The 26,659-nt window shown below is 45.3% G+C and overlaps 1 protein-coding gene across 3 annotated transcripts in view; it reads left to right on the top strand.

Annotated features, from left to right (window-relative positions):
• TMEM25 (transmembrane protein 25) overlaps positions 1-26,659 on the top strand; it is a 99,080-nt gene that overhangs the window by 60,636 nt on the left and 11,785 nt on the right. For 2 of the 3 annotated variants that reach the window (XM_073656602.1, XM_073656604.1), the window contains one exon: positions 12,010-12,078. In XM_073656602.1, coding sequence (XP_073512703.1) covers positions 12,010-12,078 — 69 coding nt within the window. Of the gene's footprint in view, positions 1-12,009; positions 12,079-14,591; positions 14,653-26,659 lie in introns of those variants that run through there. The other variant, XM_073656603.1, reaches the window with a different exon arrangement.

The following is a 26,659-nucleotide window of genomic DNA, read 5'->3' as shown; positions in this document are numbered from 1 at the left end:
GAGGTGTGTTTGGGGTCATTGTCCTGTTGAAAAATAAATGATGGTCCAACTAAACGCAAACCGGATGGAATAGCATGCCGCTGCAAGATGCTGTGGTAGCCATGCTGGTTCAGTATGCCTTCAATTTTGAATAAATCCCCAACAGTGTCACCAGCAAAGCACCCCCACACCATCACACCTCCTCCTCCATGCTTCACGGTGGTATCCAGGCATGTAGAGTCCATCCGTTCACCTTTTCTGCGTCGCACAAAGACACGGTGGTTGGAACCAAAGATCTCAAATTTGGACTCATCAGACCAAAGCACAGATTTACACAGGTCTAATGTCCATTCCTTGTGTTCTTTAGCCCAAACTTGTCTCTTCTGCTTGTTGCCTGTCCTTAGCAGTGGTTTCCTATCAGCTATTTTACCATGAAGGCCTGCTGCACAAAGTCTCCTCTTAACAGTTGTTGTAGAGATGTGTCTGCTGCTAGAACACTGTGTGGCATTGACCGGGTCTCTAATCTGAGCTGCTGTTAACCTGCGATTTCTGAGGCTGGTGACTCGGATAAACTTATCCTCAGAAGCAGAGGTGACTCTTGGTCTTCCTTTCCTAGGGCGGTCCTCATGTGAGCCAGTTTCTTTGTAGCGCTTGATGGTTTTTGCAACTGCACTTGGGGACACATTCAAAGTTTGCCCAATTTTTCAGACTGACTTTCATTTCTTAAAGTAATGATGGACACTCATTTTTCCTTACTTAGCTGCTTTTTTCTTGCCAGAATACAAATTCTAACAGTCTATTCAGTAGGACTATCAGCTGTGTATCCACCTGACTTCTGCACAACACAACTGATGGTCCCAACCCCATTTATAAGGCAAGAAATCCCACTTATTAAACCTGACAGGGCACACCTGTGAAGTGAAAACCATTTCCGGTGACTACTTTGAAGAACTTAGAATATAAGACATATTTTCAGTTGTTTCACACTTTTTTGTTAAGTATATAATTCCACATGTGTTAATTCATAGTTTTGATGCCTTCAGTGTGAATGTACAATTTTCAAAGTCATGAAAATACAGAAAAATCTTTAAATGAGAAGGTGTGTCCAAACTTTTGGTCTGTACTGTACATTACTAGAGTGTGATGATACAAGAAAAAAGGCTGAAAAGTATCGCTTCTGAGGAGAGAGAAGGGGAAGAAAAACCAACAAAACACACCAGATAAATATATTGAATGTGGACAACTTTGTTACAACTCAATCAGCCTGCTGCTACAAAGTCCGGACATCCTAATCAGGTGCCGTATGTTAAAACAAACAAAAAAGGAGCGCCAGCCGATGAGCACGGCAGGTCCACACGGGGAGTTGGAGGATTGAAGCTTCAACTCTTCAACTTCCCAACTCCTAGAGTTTGTTGATGGGAGTAGTAATAATCTGAAGTTGCAACTTGCAGGCACAACACTATTTAAGGTGTATAATAATTAAAGTCTCAGCTGCTGCTGTCAGTTTAATCAGGATTGATGGGCAAATATCTAGTCAAACAATTTGTAGAAATTTTAAAATAAAAAAAAAAGTGGGGTTTCACGTACAACACCCACTCGCTGAAGGAGTGACTTGTATGCAACTGTAAATGGATACTCCACTTCCACTCACTTATTGCATAGGCTAAAAATGAGCTAAGCTCATCCCACAGCATGTACACATATCCATACCACATATTTTGCTGCCACTGTTTTACTAGGCAAGCGTGACGCCTGCACTGGGTAATTCACTAGCACACATGCCACCCAGCTATCCCAAGCACCTGACAGGTACTCTTCTTAAACAGGGTAACACAACCAGGCTGTACTTTCCCTCTTCAGGGTTGTGGGTACGTTTAGAGCAGCAAGGAACAAACGTATTAAATGTAAAATATGAAAAAAAGGTACAGTACTTATAAAATGATAAATAAAAGGGATAAATAAAGAAATGTATGATTAGGTCAGTGAGCGTACCTTTGCAGAAGAGACTTTGCAAAAATACATGTTGCTTCTCCTAGGCACTGACCATGGGTTTATCTTGATCAGGTGTTATATAGGGCCTTATCCAAACCCCTCACCACTCCCTTTACTGAGGCAGAAGGAAGATGACTAATCATATGCAAAGACCCAGTTTAGGATCTAATTCTACTTTAGGTCATATTTTCCCACAGGAACCTCCTAGTGGAATAATATGACCGCCATGTTTCTCAGCATATTTTTACTAGCCTACACACACCAAACATGCCTATGATATTTCCATAATTTGGGCTGATATGCATTCCGGTGAAAAACATTGCATTTGCAGCAACAGAAGCCATTAGGTTCCCCGAACACAAATATATCATGCTTAGTTTTGACATCTGATTATTGTATAAATGGCATGGAAAATATTACATTTCCATTAGTGCCATGCTTAAGGGCAATTATCTCATCTTACATTTATTAGCACCTCTGTGACGACACAGGATTTAATCTTAATTATCCAAACATAAATTCAGTAGGTCAGGAAACATACGCTATTATCTTTGTTGACTATTGAATTTATGTGTTTTTCTTTCATTGGTCAAGAAACAGACTATTATTTGTATAAGCCTGGATGTTGACATTTGAGTTGATATTTACTGCAACTTATTGTCTGCTAACTGTGCAAGACATGGATGCTGGGTCATTGAACAATGGATGTTTGCTAAATATGTTAATTTACCATTGTGTGCGACCTCTGGCTTGTTGACCCGCAAAACAGAGAATGATGAACTATGCAGATCGATTAAATGCTCAAACATTGAGAGTTAAACTCCTCCCATCTCCCCCTTGACCTGTGGATGATGACCTGAGTCACAGATGTGGATATGAAAATGGATTTCTATTATTCTGCAAGAAGAATCAGAGTGAACTGACAGAGCAATAGCTAGGACAACATGGCTCCATCAAGAGGGACACAGATGTGACTCTACAGGATGTCCGCTTAGGGGACACTGGCCCCAGCTGGAAGAACACAGATCTGCTCCATTGCATATCACTGAACCTATGGATACATTTGGGAAATCTAGGATTGTGACCCTCCTGTCATCTGACCCCAGGGATACGTTTGACGTAGCCAGGTTGGGACTCTCCGGTCACCTGGCCCCATGGATATGTTCAGAGAAGTCAGGTTGGGACCATCTGGTCTTCTGGAACCCATGGAGACGTTTGGAGAAGCCATGTTGGGACCATCTGGTCACCTGCCTCAATGGACTGTCTTCTTCCTAAGCTTGTCGTTATCTTCTCTCTGTGGGTGCCCGCTAAAAGCGGGGTGCTACTGGTGGCAGTAGTCGGCCCTGGAAGCTACGGAGTCGCAGCTTCTCTAATCCGGGCGAGTCAGTGGGAGGGTGAGACTCTGTAATTTTGCACCATCTTGGGTATTTTGCTGGGACTGTTCTATATGTTATTGTTTTACCCTCACCCTTTGTTGTCTGAGTAGTATTATGCCCATGGGAGACTCTCATGTCTCCACAACCTCTTTGCTAATGAGGATGTGCACAGTCAAAGTTTGCCCTTTCAGAAACTGTGAGATGCTGCCACCATGACACCTCCCCCTTTTAGAGATAGCATGGGAGATTGATTCACAAATTGTCTCCCAAGCTCATCTCACCAGTTTCTTCCAGATAGCCCATCTGTGTTCCCATGATCACTTGTGCTGGACAGTGAAGTCATACTGCTAGACTCCACCGCAACAGTTTACTATTGTCGTTGACCACCTGATGTAACTAGCTAAGACTGTTGTGATCGGTCACTATCATAAAATTACATATACAGAGAGATAGGTATTTTAGAGTGTTTTGGGTCCACTTTTCTGAAAGTGACATTTTTTTTAAGCAGAAGTTGTCCAGTACTGGAAAATCCCTTAACCCCTTAAGGACGGATTAATGACCGGGCCAAATTTTACAATTCTGACCAGTGTCACTTTATGAGGTAATAACTCTTTAATGCTTCAACGGATCCCGCTGATTCTGAGACTATTTTTTCATCACATATTGTACTTCATGATACTGGTAAAATGTCTTCGATAAGACTTGTGTGTACTTGTGAAAAAAACCAAAATTTGGTGAAAATTTAGCAATTTTCAAACTTTGAATTTTCATGCTCTTAAATCAGACAGATATATCACACAAAATAGTTAATAAATAACATTTCCCACTATGTAGGGGAAAACTATTGTATGGGCGCACGGCAGGGCTTGGAAAGGAAGTGACGTTTGGAATGCAGACTTTGATGGTATGGTCTGCAGGTGTCATGTTGCCTAAACAGTGGAAAACCCTGACCAGTTACCCTACTTTGGAAACTACACCCCTCAAGGATTTTATCCAGGGGTATAGTGAGCATTTTGAACCCACAGGTACTACACAGAATTTGTTAACATTAGGTCGTCATACTGAAAATTTTCATTTTTTTCACAAAAATGTAGTTTTAGCCCCAAATTTGTAATTTTTTCAGTGGATAACAGAAGAAAACGGACTCCATAATTTGTTATGCTATTTCTCCCGAACGCGATGAAGCCCCATATATCATCAAAAATTACTGTTAGGCCACACGTCAGGGCTGAGAAGGAAGGAGCACTATTTGGCTTTTGGAGCATAGATTTTGGTAGAATAGTTTGCGAAGCCCCTAAGGTGCCAGTACAGCAGAAAACCCCCCAAAAATGACTCCATTGTAAAAATTACACATCTCAATGAATTCATCTACTGCTGCAGTAACTATTATGTAACATCCATGCCAGGCTTTATTCTGGAGAATTCCAAATATGCCAGTTTAGTGCCCATACTTTGTGTCCCCATAAAGTGTAGTGCCCCCATACATTTCTCCTGCTGACACACACCCCGTAAATTAAATGCTCTCCCCGCTACAATAATGCCAAACATGTGTCCGCTTACTGTGGTTTAGGCACAGTGGGGCTCGGAAGGAGGAGGCATTTGGATTTTGGATTTGGGAGCGCAGAATTCACTGGATTTTATTTGAGGGGATGGGAGCTGTCGCTTTTCCAGAGTCTTTGTTCTACCAGTAATGTGGGAGCCCCTATAGTCCCAGTGACAGATGAGAGGGGGCTAGTTTTGTGTGGGTTAAATTAGGGGTTTTATTGGTAACATTTTGGGGTACATCATTTTTGATTGCTTCCAGAATAAGACTGGATCGCCAGTCTACGCTGAGCACTTACGGCTAAAGTTGAGCCACCCCCGTAGTGTTCGAGTTCGGTTCGGTTCGTCGAACACCCGTATGTTCGCCGAACTGTTCGTCGAACACCGTCGAACACCGTTAAAACCAATGGCAGGCAAACAAAAACACATAGAAACACTTAGAAAACACCTTCAAAGGTGTCCAAAACCTGACAAACTGCTCAGAAGACACAACTAACACATGGAAAAGTGACAAGTACATATAGTCATGCGAAAAGAAAAGAGGTGGGGTAGTAAAAGGAGGGGGAGACACAGATATAGGCATGTCATGCCCTTCTAAAGCCAAAAAAGTGCGAAGCTGACACGGCCAGTCCGTTCCTGCCCGTGCGACCTCAGTGTCGCCGGGTTTGTGCCGGAGCTGCGGTGGACCCTGGCGGCCAGCCCCCCTCGCCCAATACTGGTGCCTGTCCGCTGGTGGGTCAAGCGAGCCCTCCTGCAGTGGAGGCAGGTCTAAGCTTTTTAATTTAAATTGTCTCTGTAATTTGAATGAGTACACTTTAAATCCTTTTACAAGGATCTATTGGAGGGCAAGTCTGATGCCAGCAGCCGCGGGAATTCCAGCTCCAGTAGCGTCCACTAAAGCTGCTTCAGTTAAAAAGCTTTTATAAGGATCGAGCTTGGCGGTCCACCGCAAGGCGTCCTACCGCCAGTCCCAGCCCCTGTGCCTTGGGGTGCCTCCCCGATGCTCTTCACTGAGTGTCCCGGGGGCCCGAAGCATTTCCTTTGGAAAAATTAAGTGTCCAAACTACAGGTGGTGTAGCTTGCTTAACAGGTGGGATAATCCACTGACTAGCAGACACTTCTACTAGGTCCAAAGTATTTCCTGGGCTAGATGCAGTTAAAAATTTTTAATTAGATCTACAGGCAGTGGCTACTCCGCTGACTAGCAGACACTGCTACTAGGCCCAAAGTATTGCCTGGGCTAGATGCAGTTAAAAATTTGTGATTAGATACTCTCGTTGGATGCTGAGAAAGCATTCCATAGAGTCTCCTGGCACGCCATATATTATTCTCTTAAAAAGCTTGGGGTAGGGGTCTAGGGGACCCTTTTATAGCCAAAATCATGGCCCTGTATCGCAATCCGTCAGCTAGGCTGAAGATAAATGGAACATTTTCATCACCTTTCATAATCACCAATGGGACAAGGCAGGGATGTCCTCTGTCCCCTCTCTTATACATCCTAGTGATGGAGCACCTGCTCTCATCAATTCGCGATAACCCCAATATTAGGTGGATTGAGGTGGGAGGCACCGAATACAAGTGCTCTGCTTTTGCTGATGATGTCCTAGTATATATCACTCAACCACATATATCCATCCCTGCTGTTATGGCTGAAATAGATCACTTTGTTACATGGTCAAATTTTAAAATCAATGCAGCGAAGTCTGAGGCCCTCGATGTCTCCCTCCCCAAATCCATACAGGATTCCATCCAGTCCAACTCTCCCTTTGCCTGGCCTTCACAGGGTATCAAATACTTAGGAATTTGTATTCATAGAGACCTCTCCTGTCTATTTTATCTTAATTTTGGGCCCTTTATTGAACAACTCCATAAAGATCTTACTTTTTGGACGGTGAAGGATTTTTCCTGGTTCGGCAGAATAAGTATACTAAAAATGAACGTCCTACCTAAACTCTTATACCTCTTCCAAACCATTCCCGTGGTAATTCCCTCAAATTTTTGGAAAAGACTACACAGTAGCTTTTAGTCTCCCCAGGATGACACAGGTGGGGCAGATGGTGGTTGTCCCGGCCCGCTAGGCCGCATTGTAGCACAGTGAGCTTCGCACTGCAACTTATGCTTCATATCCATGTGACGGTTCATGCATGAAGTACTCAAACTATGGATTTTTTGGCCTCTACTTAGCTTTTGGTGACAAATGTTACAGATAACACGAGTTGGGTCATCCTTATCGATCTGAAAAAATGCCCAGGCTATGCAAGGCTTAGCACCCATGCGACCTGAAGAGCCACCACGACTTGTGGTCAGAGGCAGAGTTGTGTTTGAGAATGCAGTTGTTGACGTGCTTCCAGTACTACGTCTCTGTCCAGGAAGGCGCAACCTGATCTCATCGTCACTAGCATCCTCCTCCACCTCCTCTGCTGACCTCATCGACTGGCTGACTGTGGGTTGACAGTAAGTGGGATCTGCAACCTCGTCATCATCACCCTGTGTGTTCTCACACCCGTCATCCTCAGAGCCAACCTCTTCCTGCCCTGACAAAAAACTCAAGTTGTCGCTCCAATCAGGTATTTGAGTCTCATCATCGTCTTCCTCATTGTCCCCACCAACAGGAGTTACAGTTTGGGAATGAGGGTCTACATTATGGTCAGAACCTTCTGCGTCTGGTCCTGGATCTGACTCATAAAGATTCTGGGCATCAGTGCAGATCATTTCCTCGTCTGGATTCACAGAAGCTCTGGAGCCGACCTCTGATTCCCAGGCTATATTATGAGTAAACAGCTCTGCAGACTCAACCATCTGTTCTACCCCATACTCAGATGGGCAGCTGGAGACTTGGGAGCTGTGAGGAAGCAAGTGTGATTGGGGTGACACCTCTGAGGAGTGGAGTATTTGTGATGTTGAAGTTGAGGTGGAAGAGAGCCCACTTAAAGGAGCACTTGATATCCGTTGAAGCACCTGCTGTTTTTGTGCCTCATCTGGAATTTGTAGCGATTGGCATGACCGTAAGAAAGGGATCGTATCACATTGTCCGCTAAAAGAAGTAGACATCTTAGTTTGGCTGGAAGATGGTCTTTCTTCTGCAAATGTTACTATTGCTTTAACACCTACCCCACGGACACAACCTTTTTTTCCCTTCCCAACACGCCTATTCCCCTTTGCACCAGCAGCAGGCCTTTTTCCACTCATTTTGGTGGTTAACTAATTGACAACTCTGGAGTTGTTTGTACAAAAAAACGATGGATGGGAACCAAGCAGAGCTGAGTGGCCAAACTGTGGTATTAGCCCAAAAGGATTGGCTGGGTTAGATGCAGTAAAACAATTTTATTACATACACAGGTGGTGGAGCTTAGTATAGATGGACTAATAGAATGAGTCCCACACACTGCTACAAGCCCAAAATTATTTTCCGAGCTAGATGCAGATAAAAATTATTTGTAATTTGCAAGCTGGTGGAGCTTAGTATAGATGGCCTAATAGGATGAGTACCACACACTGCTACTATGCCCAAAATTATGTTCCAGACAAGATGCAGCTAAAAATTATTTGTAATTTTCAAGCTGGTGGAGCTTAGTATAGATGGACTAATAGAATAAGTCCCACACACTGCTACAAGCCCAAAATTATTTTCCGAGCTAGATGCAGCTAAAAATTATTTGTAATTTGCAAGCTGGTGGAGCTTAGTATAGATGGACTAATAGAATAAGTCCCACACACTGCTACAAGCCCAAAATTATTTTCCAAGCTAGATGCAGATAAAAATTATTGGTAATTTGCAAGCTGGTGGAGCTTAGTATAGATGGCCTAATAGAATGAGTCCCACACACTGCTACTATGCCCAAAATTATTTTCCAGACAAGATGCAGCTAAAAATTATTTGTAATTTGCAAGCTGGTGGAGCTTAGTATAGATGGACTAATGGAATGAGTCCCACAAACTGCTACAAGCCCAAAATTATTTTCCGAGCTAGATGCAGATAAAAATTATTTGTAATTTGCAAGCTGGTGGAGCTTAGTATAGATGGCCTAATAGAATGAGTACCACACACTGCTACTAAGCCCAAAATTATTTTCCGAGCTAGATGCAGCTAAAAATTATTTGTAATTTTCAAGCTGGTGAAGCTTAGTATAGATAGACTAATAGAATAAGTCCCACACACTGCTACTAGCCCAAAATTATTTTCCGAGCTAGATGCAGATAAAAATTATTTGTAATTTGCAAGCTGGTGGAGCTTAGTATAGATGGCCTAATAGAATGATGCTATGCCCAAAAGGTTTTACTTGGCTAGGTGCAGTAAAAAAAAATTGTATTCTATACACAGGTGGTGTAGCTTGCAACACAGATACGCTACTCCACTGACTAACACACACTGCAAGAGGCCAAAAAGGATTTGCTTAGCTAGATTTAGCCAAATGCTGTGAAAAACACTTGCACAGCACTGGCACAGACCTGCCTGGTAAAAAGTCCTAGGAAATGCTGTAACCTAGTCCTCAAAAGGACTGCAATTACAAGTAGACCCTACTCCCAACCTATCTATTTAAGAGCACAGACCTGCCTGTTAAAAGTCGTAGGAAATGCTGTAACCTAGTCCTCAAAAGGACTGCAATCACAACTATTCCCTACTCCCAAGCTATCTGTATATTTCAGAGAAAATTGGCTTGAAATTAACACTGAAAGTATAGCGCACACAGCAACAGCGGTGCCATCTAAAACGCAGCTGCAGCAGTGAGAAAATGGTGGCGACGGGGAAAAATGGCTAGATCTTATAGGGCAAGGACATGTGACATACACAGCCAATGACACATGCCCTTGCTTGTGTGAAAAAAAGCACTTCGCTCCGTGTGTGCGCTGCTGATAGGCTGACAGATTGCACCTCCCCACTGTAAATGCGGGAAAGAGAAAAAAAAATGGAGATCTTCATTATTTATGCAGAGATCCATCCCCTGCCCCTCCCCCCGCCCCGTTGTACACTCAAACTGCGTATTAACATTGATTATCAGCATTACTGTGAAAAAAATCCAGTTATGATTTTGGTGCACGAACAGTTATCGAACATAACGTCGAACAGCCGGATTTTTTTCAAATCGTTCGTGTTCACCGAACGGCTCGAACACCGCTCAAAACAGCTTGAATTTGAGATTGGCGAACAGTTCGAGTCGAACACCGCTCATCTCTACTTACGACGGGGTTTCTGTGTAAATCACACAAAAATGCAATTCAGACGAAACTCCCAACGAAAACCACTCACCACAAAGAGTCAGATGGTGACACTTTGGAGCCCATTTGACGTCTGCTCCGGTGGTCCTTATCTTTTTAGGTGAACACAGATCTGTGGTCGTCCACACTTGTGCGCTAAAAAAAAGCCTAAAATGATGGTACGCTGCCGGAACAGAGAACAGTCCAAAGGAACTCCACCAGCCTCAGAATTGAGTGACTCCATCTGGGTTTTCTGTCTGAATTGCGGTTTTGTTGAATTTACACAGAAATACCAACGTAAGCGCTCAGCGGAGAGCGTAGGATAAACGTGACCCAAGCCTTATACTGATTTTTTTGGAGTCAGAATGAAGAAATAGACAGTAGTACCAGAATAGATCTTATTTTTATTTTTTCGCTGTTCACAGTGCGGTATAAGTGATAAGGCGGATTTATTCTTTGGGTCGATGTGATTATATGTTTTTTTTTAAGGTTTTGTTGCTAACACATAGTAAAAATGCTTTTTTTATATATATAAAAAGTAGTAATTTTCGTTACCATATTCTGAGAGCTTTAACTTTTTTATTTTTTGGTGAACAGAGCTGTATGATGGCTTATTTTTTGCGGGACGAGTTGCAGATTTTTTTGGTACCATTTTGGGGCACATAGTAATTTTTGATCGATTTTTATTCAGATTTTTCAGACACAGAATGAACAAAACCCAGCAATTCAGTTATTGTTTTTATTTTTTGTGCCTTTTGCCTTGTGGTAAAAGTGATAAAACTGATTTGTCCTCCGGGTTGGTACGATTACAGCGATACCAGATTTATATAGATTTTTTTTTATGCTTTGCTATTTTTACACACTAAAAACAGTATTTTATAAATAATAATTTGATTTTGCATCGTCGCATTCTGAGAGCTGTAACTTTTTTTTGCTGAATGAGCCATATTATGGCTTGTTTTTTTGCGGGACGGGTTGGTGTTTTTATTTATATATATTTTTTTTACATACGACTTTTTGATTGCTTTTTATTCACTTTTTTGCGAGTTAGTATGATGAAAAGGCATCATTTTTGGCATTTTTTTTAATTTTTTTTACGGCATTCGCCAAATGGACTGAATAACATGACAGTTTTATAGAGCAGGTTGATACCATTTATGTGTACGTTTTTTCGTTTATTTTTGTTTTATCACAAATGCTGCATTTTGAGCGGCGAAACGGATTTTAGTGATTTGTGTGCTCTTTTTGTGTGTTTTTTTTCTTTTTTACACATTTTTTTTAACTTTTTTTTAAACTTTTTCACTAAGTCCCACTGTGGAACATGTGTGATTGTTACTTTGAATGCTGATCTCATACACTGCAGTACTCTGTGTATGAGACCTGTCAGTGAGTCATGTCTGACTCACTGACTCTGCCTGTGAGATCCAGCTTATTGCTGTATCTCCTGTATCTCACAGGCCACCATACCCTGGGATCATCACATGATCACATGGTAACCATCGGGACCCGCAATTCTCATCGCGGGGGGTCCGATGGTTACTAAGGGGGTCGCAAGACCCCTTGGTAAGCACTTAAATACCGCAGCCATGATTGACAGCAGTATTTAAGGGGTTAATCGACCCCGATCGGCATCGAGACCGCTATTCACTTGTTCCACAGCGAAGCATTTTAACGGCGCTGTGGAATAAGTACCCTTAATGACTGCCGTAAAAATACGTTACGGCGGTCGTTAAGGGTTTAAAGTTATTTTGTACCTTATCTTATGTTGCCTCGGCTGTATCAGCAGCGCCTTGATAGTTCCCCACATTTTTTTATTTCTTACAGCTTTCAAGAATGGTTTTCTTTTTCTATGGAAGCGAACAAAAAACACTGTAAGTAGAAATTTTTGACTCTTCTGTTATATTTAATATTGTCTGTGCCTCAGGGTCCGGAAACTCTGCCTGCGACACACAGGAGGACGTGTCCGCGCCCAGTGGGACAGCTACTGAGTCATGTAAGTAAGAAAGTAAATGTATATATGAGAAATACAAAGTTCAACACTTAAGAAAGTAAAAATCAACTGTTTTCTTACTGTTTTATTGTGTATATGCAGCCGGCTTTCAACTAAGCATATGGTGCCTTCTGTTTGTTAGGCTAGGTTCACACTTGAGTTGCGAGTTCCACGATTTTGTCCGTTAAAGTGACTAACAATGTAAAAAAAGGCCAAATATAGTCCATTATAGTTGACAGGGTCCACCTGGTGCCGTTTCTATGAGGAAACAAAAAAACAGAAGTCTAAATGCCAGAGTGAACATAGCCTTACTATATTTGTGTCTCAAATTCATAGTCCTTACCACCTTGCAACAAGTAATAGAGGGGCATGCAAGCAGCTGTGATTAGAGACAATTGGGCACAAATTGTTATGCACTTCGCAAAGGGACCCAGCAAGACTGGCACCAAACCAGCAAAGGCGCAGCCACAGACACACTTGGCACAAGCTGCCCAGCTAGGCGAGCCCTTGAGGGCCGTGAATACTCTTCAACCAGCTCCCAGTAAATGGCAGGGGGACTTTGGCAGAGCCCTTCCCAGGCCCGCTGTCACCGGACATTTGACGTCTGGTGAAGCGGCTAGTCGAGAACCAGGTGAGTACTTCTGCAAGAACCCCAGGAAGTGAAACCAGAGGAGAAAATGAGAAAACCCCTGAAAAGATAGCAAAACCTAATGCTAGTACCACTCATCACCAAGAACATATGGAACTGCAATAAACAGCAAAGGACTGAGCAGAGTGCAGGGCTAAATAACCCGCCTAATGATCAGGTGTTGATTACCTCCCAATCATCCCCAGACAGCCACTCCCTGCTAGCTTCAGCAGCAGACTGAACATAATCCCACCACTGCTCAGTACCAAACACAACAGCATCCTGCGTCCTCACACATCCCACAACACCAGAACGCGACGCTCCACAAGATTGGGACCATTTCCCTGCGCGCATAGTAGCTCCGCCTCCACGGTCAGGACAATGGCGGCGCTTGCGGCCGGAGTAGCATAGCACCGGACCTGCTCCATTCCCAGGTGGGAGCACAGAACTACGATTCGTAACAGTACCCCTCTCCCTAGGAGAGACCTCTGAGCTCTCACCACCCACCTTGTCCGGAAACCTTTGGAACTTAGTGATGAGTCGATTGGCATGTATATTACCTCTCGAGACCCAGGACCTCTCCTCAGGACCGTACCTCTTCCAATGAATCAAATACTGAATGTAGTTCTGAACTCTACGAGAGTCCACAATACTCTCTATCTCAAATTCTTCAGTATTATCAACCAGAATAGGAGGAGAAAGACCCTGGGTCACAAGCGGAGTAACCATCTTCTTTAATAATGTCTTGTGAAAAACATTGGGAACCCGCATAGACGAAGGCAGACCTACCTGAAAAGCCACTTTATTGACAGCCTCGATAATGGGAAATGGTCCTATAAACCTGGGTGCGAGCTTAGGAGAAGGTACCTTAATCTTGAGATTCTTAGTAGACACCCAAACTCTGTCCCCCACTCTGAGTTTGCAATCTTGTTGACGGCGCTTATCGGCCTGCCTCTTCATGCTAACCCCTGCTTTCTTGAGATGGATACAGGCTTCCCCCCAAACCTTCTGGAGGTGGTGGATAGTAGCAGAGACCGCCGGGAAGACATCATCTCCTCCCTCAAAACAAGGGGACCTAGGATGGAATCCTAGATTACAGAAGAAGGGAGACGTCCCCAAACCCTCATGGTGTTTATTGTTTAGGGTGAACTCAGCCAAGGCTAAGTATGATTGCCAATCATGCTAAGTATGGGAGCAAAAACATCTTAGATAGGACTCAAGACACTGGTTGGTTGGCGCCGTTTGCCCATTAGTTTGAGGATGGTATGCAGATGAAAATGAGAGTCCCGACCCGAAGCGTTTACAGAAAGCCCTCCAGAATCTGGAGAAAAACTGGGACCCACGATCGGAGACAATACCATATATTCTTACCACCTGAACAAGGAACAAATCTACCAAGTTCTGCGCACTGGGCAACTGAGCCAAAGGAACCAAATGGCATTGTTTAGAAAATTGGTCCGCAATAACCCACACCACAGTAATACTTTTGGAGTCAGAGAGATCAGTAATGAAGTCCATGGATATGTGAGACCAAGGACGTACAGGAATGGGCAAAGGGAGAAGTTTCCCTGTCGGGCGACGCGAGGCACCTTGTTCCTGGCACAGATCTCACATGCCTTAACATAAGCTTCAACATCCTTACCCCAGGATGGCCACCAATACTTTCTGCTCAACAGGTGACAGGTCTCCTTAATGCCCGGGTGGCCCGCTGTTACCGAGTCATGAAACTCTCTGAGTAAACCCAACCGTAACTGCACTGGAACGAATAATTTATCATGAGGTGTGCTGAACGGAGCCATCCCCTGAGCCTTAACCACCTCCCAACCTAAATTGACAGAAGAGACTACAATGCCCTTTGGAAGAATTAAATCAAGTTCTGTAATTTCAGACTCCCTAGGACAAAGACTCCGAGAGAGGGCATCTGCCTGAACAGTCTTGGTCCCAGGGAGGTAAGAGATCCAAAAATTTAATCTGGTAAAAAACAAGGCCCATCAGGCTTTTCTCGAGTTCAGCCTCTAAAAAAAACAGATTCATATGGTCAGTAAATGGGTGCCCAGCTCCCACAAGGAGATGCCTCCAATCCTCCAGAGCTAACTTTATGGCAAGAATTGCCGATGGTATAATTAAGCTGTGGAGGAGAGATTGCCGATGTTATAAATAAGCTGTGGAGGAATTTCTGAGAAAAAAAGCAACCAACCCCCTACCTCGGAGGCATCAACCTCCGCCACAAAGGCTTATTGAGATAAGGCTGGACCAAGACTGGAGCGGAGGAAAAGGCCTTAAGTGTATTAAAGGCCTTAAAGAAGTTGACCACTACTTTTAGATTGATGCCCCATCCATTCCCGATCAACTGTTATTGGTGCCTCCGGCCGGAAGCACTTACTTGCGGTGCTTGGCCGTCTAGCTGTAGTGTCCACAGCGGGGTACTGCACATCCACCTCCTATTCAGTTCAATGGGAGGCGGATCTGTAGTACCCCGCAGCGGCCACTACAGCTAGACGGCCAATCACTGCAAGTAAGTACTTACGGCCGGAGGCTGCCACCGCTGGCACTGATAACAGCTGATCGGCGGTGGTGCTGGGTGCGGACCCTGGCTGATCAGACATTGATGCCCTATCCTACAGATGGGGCATCAATGTAAAAGTAGTGGAAAACTCCTTTAATGGCCTCTGGTCCCAAATTAGACATGTCTGCCCCCTTATGGGTAAGATCAGTGAGAGGTTTCACCACCTTGGAAAAACCCTTGATAAGCCTCCGGTCATAATTGGCAAAACCCAAGAAACGCTGCAATCCCTTGAGGTTAACCGGTTGTGCCAATCCAACACCGCCTTCACTTTCTCAGGGTCCTTCTGAAACCCCGTGGGGGACAGAATAAGTCCCAGGAACCCCAAATCCTGCACTTCGAAAACACATTTTTGTTTTTGACATAAAGAAAATGATCCTCCAATCTTTTCAGGACGGTGCGCTCATGGTCCCTATGTGCTGCCAAGTCCCTGGAGAAGATGAGGATATCATTGATGTAAACAATAACACAAATACCCAAAAGATCACGGAAAATATAATTTACAAGTGCTTGAAACACAGCTGCCCAAAGGGCATGACACAATACTCATAATGACTCATGGGGGGTATTGAAGGCCGTTTTCCATTCATCCTCCTCCTTGATGCGAACAAGATTATAAGTCCCCCGGAGATCCAGCTTAGTAAACCAACTTGCCCCCAGCAGTTGGTTAAAGAGGTCAGGTATGAGTGGAAGAGGCTACTGATTATGTACTGTTATGCGATTGAACTCATGATAGTCAATACACAGTCTCAAAGCACCCCCTCCTTTTTGGCCACAAAAAAGAACCCTGCTCCAACCGGGGATTTAGAAGGGTGGATAAACCTATTTTTAAAATTTTCCTGAATGTATCCCTCATGGCATGCCTCTCGGGTTCTGACAGGTTAAAAATTCTGCCCTTAAGTAACTTTGCCCCCTCAATGAGTTGGATGGAACAGTCATAAGTTCTATGTGGAGGTAATTTCTGGGAGACCTCTTCGGAGAACACGTGTGGGAACTCTGCCACATACAGGGTTGGACAGGCCCACCAGAGAACCAGAGACTCCTCCGGTGGGCCCTGGCTTCTTCTTCAGGAGGGTTCATAGCACAAACCCTGCAGCTGCTATTAGGCTCTTGAGTGGGGAAGAAAGGTAGGCCCTCAGAATCAAATCCTCTGATGGGACAAATGGGACAAATGTTCTTCAGTCTGACATTGGCCACATACCACGGGACCTGGGAGGTGGAACCTACTACCTTAGGAGGAATGATAATACAAAGGGATTGGCAGTTGGAGGACCAGGGGTGGATTAAGAATAGCCAGGGCCCCGGGCAGTTTAGATGGCATGGCCCCCCCACTTCCCAGGTACCCGATGTATCATGTGACCTGTCACGCGATCCCCTTTGATAGATCATGTGATAGGTCATGTGAGTAATACACAGGTGATCTGGTGTACATCTGTAGATGGAAAAAGATAGGTATTGCCGTGCTGTGCGCTCTTTGCACATTTTCCCTTGTGTAGAGCACTATACATAATAGAGCGGGGAAGAGATTCATTTTCCCAAGGGGCCACATGAGAGACCGTGACTGTTGTGGAGGCCGAACCAATAGGCCGAAATTAATTCTGCTCAATATTAATATTCATGAGAGGTTGGAAGGATCCGGCTTCCGATCCAAGTACAGTACAGACCAAAAGTTTGGACACACCTTCTCATTTAAAGATTTTTCTGTATTTTCATGACTTTGAAAATTGTACATTCACACTGAAGGCATCAAAACTATGAATTAACACATGTGGAATTATATACTTAACAAAAAAGTGTGAAACAACTGAAAATATGTCTTATATTCTAGGTTCTTCAAAGTAGCCACCTTTTGCTTTGATGACTTCTTTGCACACTCTTGGCATTCTCTTGATGAGCTTCAAGAGGTAGTCACCGGAAATGGTTTTCACTTCACAGGTGTGCCCTGTCAGGTTTAATAAGTGGGATTTCTTGCCTTATAAATGGGGTTGGGACCATCAGTTGTGTTGTGCAGAAGTCAGGTGGATACACAGCTGATAGTCCTACTGAATAGACTGTTAGAATTTGTATTATGGCAAGAAAAAAGCAGCTAAGTAAAGAAAAATGAGTGGCCATCATTACTTTAAGAAATGAAGGTCAGTCAGTCCGAAAAATTGGGAAAACTTTGAAAGTGTCCCCAAGTGCAGTTGCAAAAACCATCAAGCGCTACAAGGAAACTGGCTCACATGAGGAACGCCCCAGGAAAGGAAGACCAAGAGTCACCTCTGTTTCTGAGGATAAGTTTATCCGAGTCTCCCGCCTCAGAAATCGCAGGTTAACAGCAGCTCAGATTAGAGACCAGGTCAATGCCACACAGAGTTCTAGCAGCAGACACATCTCTTCAACAACTGTTAAGAGGAGACTTTGTGCAGCAGGCCTTCATGGTAAAATAGCTGCTAGGAAACCACTGCTAAGGACAGGCAACAAGCAGAAGAGACTTGTTTGGGCTAAAGAACTCAATGAATGGACATTAGACCAGTGGAAATCTGTGCTTTGGTCTGAGGAGTCCAAATTTGAGATCTTTGGTTTCAACCACCGTGTCTTTGTGCGACGCAGAAAAGGTGAACGGATGGACTGTACATGCCTGGTTCCCACCGTGAAGCATGGAGGAGGAGGTGTGATGGTGTGGGGGTGCTTTGCTGGTGACACTGTTGGGGATTTATTCAAAATTGAAGGCATACTGAACCAGCATGGCTACCACAGCATCTTGCAGCGGCATGCTATTCCATCCGGTTTGTGTTTAGTTGGACCATCATTTATTTTTCAACAGGACAATGACCCCAAACACACCTCCAGGCTGTGTAAGGGCTATTTGACCAAGAAGGAGAGTGATGGGGTGCTACGCCAGATGACCTGGCCTCCATAGTCACCAGACCTGAACCCAATCAAGATGGTTTGGGGTGAGCTGGACCGCAGAGTGAAGGCAAAAGGGCTAACAAGTGCTAAGCATCTCTGGGAACTCCTTCAAGATTGTTGGAAGACCATTTCCGGTGACTACCTCTTGAAGCTCATCAAGAGAATGCCAAGAGTGTGCAAAGCAGTCATCAAAGCAAAAGGTGGCTACTTTGAAGAACCTAGAATATAAGACATATTTTCAGTTGTTTCACACTTTTTTGTTAAGTATATAATTCCACATGTGTTAATTCATAGTTTTGATGCCTTCAGTGTGAATGTACAATTTCCATAGTCATGAAAATACAGAAAAATCTTTAAATGAGAAGGTGTGTCCAAACTTTTGGGCTGTTCTGTATATTGGCAAAAAGTTAGAAATATTTTACAAAAAGATGAAGAAATGCATACCAAAAATCTAAGATGTGAGGGGGGAACTTGGGGGTCTCATCACTAGACATGTTTGAGCGCTACCTGCTCTCTTAGACTTGGTTTGAACAAAACATGTACAGGAGAAGTGGCACTGTGCTGTGTATATATACAGGAGAAGTGGCACTGTGCAGTGTATATATATAGGATAGGAGGAGTGGCACTGTGCAGTGTATATATACAGGACAGGAGAAGTGGTACTGTGCAGTGTATATATACAGGACAAGAGGAGTGGCCCTGTGCAATGTATATATACCGGACCGGAGGAGTGACACTGTGCAGTGTATATATATATATACACAGGAGGAGTGGTACTGTGCAGTGTATATATACAGGACAGGAGGAGTGGCGCTGTATAGTGTATATATATACAGGACAGGAGGAGTGGTACTGTGCAGTGCATATATACAGGACAGGAGGAGTGGTACTGTGCAGTGTATATATATACAGGAGGAGTGGTACCGTGCAGTGTATATATACAGGACAGGAGGAGTGGTACTGTGCAGTGTATATATACAGGACAGGAGGAGTGGTGCTGTGCAGTGTGTATATACAGGACAGGAGAAGTGGTACTGTGCAGTGTATATATATAGGAGGAGTGGTACTGTGCAGTGTATATATACAGGAGGAGTGGTACTGTGCAGTGTATATATACAGGACAGGAGAAGTGGTACTGTGCAGTGTATATATACAGAAGGAGTGGTACTGTGCAGTGTATATATACAGGACAGGAGGAGTGGTGCAGTGTATATATACAGGACAGGAGGAGTGGTGCTGTGCAATGTATATATACAGGACAGGAGGAGTGGTACTGTGCAGTGTATATATATACAGGAGGAGTGGTACCGTGCAGTGTATATATACAGAACAGGAGGAGTGGTACTGTGCAGTGTATATATACAGTACAGGAGGAGTGGTGCTGTGCAGTGTATATATACAGGACAGGAGAAGTGATACTGTGCAGTGTATATATACAGAACAGGAGGAGTGGTACTGTGCAGTGTATATATACAGTACAGGAGGAGTGGTGCTGTGCAGTGTATATATACAGGACAGGAGAAGTGGTACTGTGCAGTGTATATATACAGAAGGAGTGGTACTGTGCAGTGTATATATACAGGACAGGAGGAGTGGTGCAGTGTATATATACAGGACAGGAGGAGTGGTGCAGTGTATATATACAGGACAGGAGGAGTGGTGCAGTGTATATATACAGGACAGGAGGAGTGGTGCAGTGTATATATACAGGACAGGAGGAGTGGTGCAGTGTATATATACAGTACAGGAGGAGTGGTGCTGTGCAGTGTATATATACAGGACAGGAGAAGTGGTACTGTGCAGTGTATATATACAGAAGGAGTGGTACTGTGCAGTGTATATATACAGGACAGGAGGAGTGGTGCAGTGTATATATACAGGACAGGAGGAGTGGTGCAGTGTATATATTCAGGACAGGAGGAGTGGTGCAGTGTATATATACAGGACAGGAGGAGTGGTGCAGTGTATATATACAGGACAGGAGGAGTGGTGCAGTGTATATATACAGGACAGGAGGAGTGGTGCAGTGTATATATTCAGGACAGGAGGAGTGGTGCAGTGTATATATACAGGACAGGAGGAGTGGTGCAGTGTATATATACAGGACAGGAGGAGTGGTGCAGTGTATATATACAGGACAGGAGGAGTGGTGCAGTGTATATATTCAGGACAGGAGGAGTGGTGCAGTGTATATATACAGGACAGGAGGAGTGGTGCAGTGTATATATTCAGGACAGGAGGAGTGGTGGAGTGTATATATACAGGACAGGAGGAGTGGTGCAGTGTATATATTCAGGACAGGAGGAGTGGTGCAGTGTATATATACAGGACAGGAGGAGTGGTGCTGTGCAGTTACATTATATATACAATGTTCTGTTGTGGATCCAAAACATTATCACATGGGCTAATAAGGAGTCCTCCAGTTTTTTGACAATTAATCGGAGTGCTTATATATATATATCTACATACATAAGAGCAGATACTGAGAATTATCCCAAGTATACAGGACAGGAGAAGTATACACAGCTCCACAGTATATACTACAATCAATTATATACATATAAATATATACTGTACAAAAGAATATAGAGTGGAGCTGTGTGTATACTACATAGTATATAGTGTAGAGATGTGCCAGTGTACATAGTGGGGATCCCACACTATATACTATAGTGTATATATATATATATAGCATCATACTATATAAACATCTCTACACTATATATATACAACTCTACGTTTTAATTAAGACCGCATTATACTATATACTATACATCACGTAGGAGATACCACGACTGCTAAATATATATCACAGAGACTGCTGCATGCATATTATATAGGTGATACTGCAGCTATACACAGTTGCAGTATCACTTATATATTGTGTATATATATAGCAGTCGAAGTATCACCAATATAATCTACACTGCTCAAAAAAATAAAGGGAACACTAAAATAACACATCCTAGATCTGAATGAATGAAATATTCTCATTAAATACTTTGTTCTGTACAAAGTTGAATGTGCTGACAACAAAATCACACAAGAATCATCAATGGAAATCAAATTTATTAACCAATGGAGGCCTGGATTTGGAGTCACCCCCAAAATTAAAGTGGAAAAACACACTACAGGCTGATCCAACTTTGATGTAATGTCCTTAAAAGAAGGCAAAATGAGGCTCAGTATTGTGTGTGGCCTCCACATGCCTGTATGACCTCCCTAAAATGCCTGGGCATGCTCCTGATGAGGTGGCGGATGGTCTCCTGTGGGATCTCCTCTCAGACCTGGACTAAAGCATCCGCCAACTCCTGGACAGTCTGTGGTGCAAAGTGAAGTTGGTGGATGGAGCGAGACATGATGTCCCAGATGTGATCAATCGGATTCAGGTCTGGGGAACGGGCGGGTCAGTCCATAGCTTCAATGCCTTCATCTTGCAGGAACTGCAGACACACTCCAGCCACATGAGGTCTGGCATTGTCCTGCATTAGGAGGAACCCAGGGCCAACCGCACCAGCATATGGTCTCACAAGGGGTCTGAGGATCTCATCTCTGTACCTAATGGCAGTCAGGCTACCTCTGGCGAGCACATGGAGGGCTGTGCGGCCCTCCAAAGAAATGTCACCCCACACCATTACTGACCCACTGCCAAACCGGTCATGCTGAAGGATGTTGCAGGCAGCAGATCGCTCTCCACGGCGTCTCCAGACTCTGTCACGTCTGTCACATGTGCTCAGTGTGAACCTGCTTTCATCTGTGAAGAGCACAGGGCGCCAGTGGCGACTTTGCCAATCCTGGTGTTCTGTGGCAAATGCAAAGCGTCCTGCACTGTGTTGGGCTGTGAGCACAACCCCAATCTGTGGACGTCGGGCCCTCATACCACCCTCATGGAGTCGGTTTCTAACAGTTTGTGCAAACACATGCACATTTGTGGCCTGCTGGAGGTCATTTTGCAGGGCTCTGGCCATGCTCCTCCTGTTCCTCCTTGCACATAGGCGGAGGTAGCGGTCCTGCTGCTGGGTTGATGCCCTCCTACGGCCCCCTCCATGTCTCCGGGTATACTGGCCTGTCTCCTGGTAGCGCCTCCAGCCTCTGGACACTATGCTGACAGACACAACAAACCTTCTTGCCATAGCTCGCATTGATGTGCCATCCTGGATGAGCTGCACTACCTGAGCAACTTCTGTGGGTTGTAGAGTCCGTCTCATTCTACCACGAGTGTGAAAGCACAACCAACATTCAAAAGTGACCAAAACATCAGCCAGAAAGCATTGGTACTGAGATGTGGTCTGTGGTCCCCACATGCAGAACCACTCCTTTATTGAGGGTGTCTTGATAATTGCCAATAATTTCCATCTATTGTCTATTCCAGAGGTCCCCAACCTTTTTTGCACCAGGGACCGGCTTTAAGCAAGACCAGTTTTCCATGGCCCGGTGGGGGTGGGGGCGGGGCTTTGGTCATATGGGGGTGGGGTTATGGAGGGGTGGAGCTGTATGGGGAGGATGCTGGCGGGACCTCGGTGTACAGCGCTGCTAAGTAGCAGCATTGTACATTGAGCGTCAGTGTATACAGCGCTGCTGCTTAGCAGCGCTACACACTGAACACCGGTACCGGGAGCCGCGTCACTGAAGCCAGTCTGCTGCCCCAGCACGCCCCACATAACATGTTCTGCCGGGGGCGTGTCAGTGAGGAGAGCCTGCCGCCCCACCCCGTCAGGAACACACCATGCTGTGCAGGAGGGCCGCGTCACTAAGACCCGCCCCGTGACGTACAACAGGTACCATGCTGTGCTGTGGAGGGCTGCGTCACTAAGACCCGCCCGACGCCCCACCCCGTCCTGCATAATGTTCTCTGCCGGGAGCTGCGAGCTGTCACGGCTATGGCAGAAAACATTATAAATCCACACAGAGCGAGTTCTGACCAGGCGCAGGGCCGCGGAGCTAGCTGTCAGCGGCAGGGCCGGCTCCAGGTTTTTCTGGGCCCCGGGCGAAAGAGTCTCAGTGGGCCCCTTTAACACATACCACGATTCATGATGCAGAGATACGGCGGAGAAATATATATATATAGTACAATGCAAAGATTTCACTTCATGAGTGATATCTATTGTAAATTCTACAATAGCTCAGAAACCGGTGAATCGCTCCACACAGAATAGTGGCCCCCATATAAGGCTCCATACGGAATACTGGTCCCCATATAACGCCCATACGGAATACTGGCCCCCATATAACGCTTCATACGGAATACTTGCCCCCATATAAGGCCCCATACGGAATACTTGCCCCCATATAAGGCCCCATACGGAATACTTGCCCCCATATAAGGCCCCATACGGAATACTTGCCCCCATATAAGGCCCCATACGGAATACTGGCCCCCATATAAGACCCCATACGGAATACTGGCCCCCATATAAGACCCCATACAGAATACTGGCCCCCATATAACGCTCTATACAGGATACCGGTCCCCATATAATGCTGCATGCAGGCTGTTACCCCCCACATAATGCCCCATACAGGCTGTCCCCCCCTTATAATGCTCCATGCAGGCTGTTACCCCCCACATAATGCCCCATACAGGCCCCTCCCTTTTAATGCTCCATGCAGGCTGTTACCCCCACATAATGCCCCATACAGGCTGCCCCCCCCCCTTATAATGCTCCATGCAGGCTGTTCCCCCCCACATAATGCCCCATACAGGCCCCCCCCTTTTAATGCTCCATGCAGGCTGTTACCCCCCACATAATGCCCCATACAGGCTGCCCCCCCTCTTTATAATGCCCCATGCAGGCTGTCACCCCTCCTCTTTATAATGCCCCATGCAGGCTGTCACCCCTCCTCTTTATACTGCCCCATGCAGGCTGTCACCCCTCCTCTTTATACTGCCCCATGCAGGCTGTCACCCCCCCTCTTTATAATGCCCCATGCAGGCTGTCACCCCTCCTCTTTATAATGCTCCATGCAGGCTGTCACCCCTCCTCTTTATACTGCCCCATGCAGGCTGTCACCCCTCCTCTTTATACTGCCCCATGCAGGCTGTCACCCCTCCTCTTTATACTGCCCCATGCAGGATGTCCCCCCCTCTCTTTATAATGCCCCGTGCAGGTTGTTCCCCACCTTATAATGCCCCATGCAGGCTGGTCCCCACCTTATAATGCCCCATGCAGACTGTCACCCCTCCTCATTATAATGCCCCAAGCAGGAATCCCCCCCTCTTTATAATGCCCCATGCAGGCTGGTCCCCACCTTATAATGCCCCATGCAGGCTGTCACCCCTCCTCATTATAATGCCCCAAGCAGGAATCCCCCTGGTCTATTCCATTTGCACAACAGCATGTGAAATTGATTGTCAATCAGTGTTGCTTCCTAAGTGAACAGTTTGTTTCACAGAAGTTTGATGTACTTGGAGTTGGATATTCTGTTGTTTAAATGTTCCCTTTATTTTTTTGAGCAGTGTATATACTGTTGTATATACATTATATAGGTGACACTGTGACTGCTGTGTATACACTGTATATACTGCAGTCTCACTATCACCTATATAATATATAAGTGATACTGTGTTTGCTGTGTATAATTGCACCATCACCTTTGTAACATATATGCAGCAGTATCACGTATATAATGTATACACAGCAGTCACATTATCACCTATATATAGTATACATACTGCTCTATATACATTATGTATGTGATAGTGCTAGTGCCGTGAATACATTATATAGGTGATATTGCCATTATACACAGCAATCACAGTATCACCTATATAACATATATACAGCAGTATCAACTATGTAATATATATACTGCAATCACAGTATCACCAATATAATGTATATAGACTGCTGTATATACAATATATAGGTGATACTGTTGCAGTATCACATACATAATATATATATATATATATAAAGCAGTATCATCTATATATTGAATATACAGCAACTGCTGTATATACACATTAAAAAAGTTCATGTTGGGACTCACTCACCAGATCCCTGAGATGAAGGAGGATGACGAGCTCCAGGTGTGCATTAGTGGATCCCTGGGATTGGTCAGGACTCAGGTGAGTAGCGTTTAATGCCGAGCCCTCCGCCGCCCGCCACAGCGCCGCAGACAGGGCCCTCTGGCGCCCACCACAGACAGGGCCCTCCGCTGCCCGCCACAGCGCCGCAGATGGGGCCCTCCGCCGCCCCCGCCACAGTGCCGCAGACAGGGCCCACCGCCGCCCGCCACAGCGCCGCAGACGGGGCCCTCCGCCGCCCCCGCCACAGCGCTGCAGACAGAGCCCTCCGCCGCCCGCCACAGCGCCGCAGACAGGGCCCTCCGCCGCCCGCCACAGCGCTGCAGACAGGGCCCTTCTTTGGATCTCCCGTGCTCTGTGTCATGAAGGCTGGCGGTTGCGCATAGCGTGGTGCATGACGTAGCCGCGTCTGCTATACAGTGATGCCGCCGGCGGGGCACAGCAGCACGAAGCAGTACAGTGCCGGCCGGCGGCTGCTCTAAGACTGCAGACCCTTCAACAGTTGATCGGGGACCAGCGCAGCCCTCCTCTGGTCATGTTGACCCAATGCCGACACAGTTAAGTGGGGTAGTAACAGGAGATCCGGGGCTGAGGCACGACACCACTTGTACCAACAATGATGGCGCACAAAACATTATAGTGAGGGCAGTCTGGCCATGGGCCCCCCTGGGGCCTCGGGCCCCGGGCGGTAGCCCAGATTGCCCTCATTATAATCCGCCTATGTGGAGGACCACTTAACAACATCTCCCCTTTGCCAGTCAATAATAGGGTTATGAGTGCGAAGCCAAGGGAGACATAACACCACAACAGTAGGAAGATCCTGTAAAATAAAAACGCATGCCTCTTCCTTATGCAGACAACCTGTGGTGATAGATACTGGTTCAGCGGTGCGATACCCAATACTCTGGGCAAGGGGAGAATTATCAAGACAACATAATGTTATAGAAGCTTCCAATGAGATAAGAGGAACCTCCAACTCCTTTGCCACGGCAGTATTTAAAAAACTTATCTCAACTCCTCAATCAACAAAAGCATAACCCTCCACACTCTTACCGCTAAACGCCATAACAATGGGTAAAATTAATTTCTTTGCTAGGGGTACCTGAGTGCCTAACTGGTGTTCCCCAAACCCAGCTAGGTGCGGCCATTTCCCGCCGGCTCCAGACGTGGACATTCACGAACCAGATGGCGCGAGGAACCGCATAAAAGACACTGTCGCCAATGCTATCTTTGCTGCCTTGACTTCTGTGAGGTACCAATTCCACCAAGCTGCATGGGTTCTCCCACAGCCTCAGGACAGGCAGAGGGTATGGATGAACGCCGCCCGAGGGACAATTTTTCCCGACATCTCTCTTGTCTTCTCCGATCAAGTCACACAGCTAAAGTCATGGCGGGCTCCAAAGACCAGGGAGGAGAGTGGTGCACTAGCATATCTTTAGTATGTTCATTAAGCCCAGACAGGAAAGTACTACGA

The sequence above is a fragment of the Phyllobates terribilis genome, unplaced genomic scaffold (genome assembly GCF_046119375.1).
Source record: "Phyllobates terribilis strain yellow unplaced genomic scaffold, ASM4611937v1 Scaffold_12__6_contigs__length_324123572, whole genome shotgun sequence".
Lineage (NCBI taxonomy): Eukaryota > Metazoa > Chordata > Amphibia > Anura > Dendrobatidae > Phyllobates > Phyllobates terribilis.
This window is presented reverse-complemented; position numbering and strand designations above follow the sequence as displayed.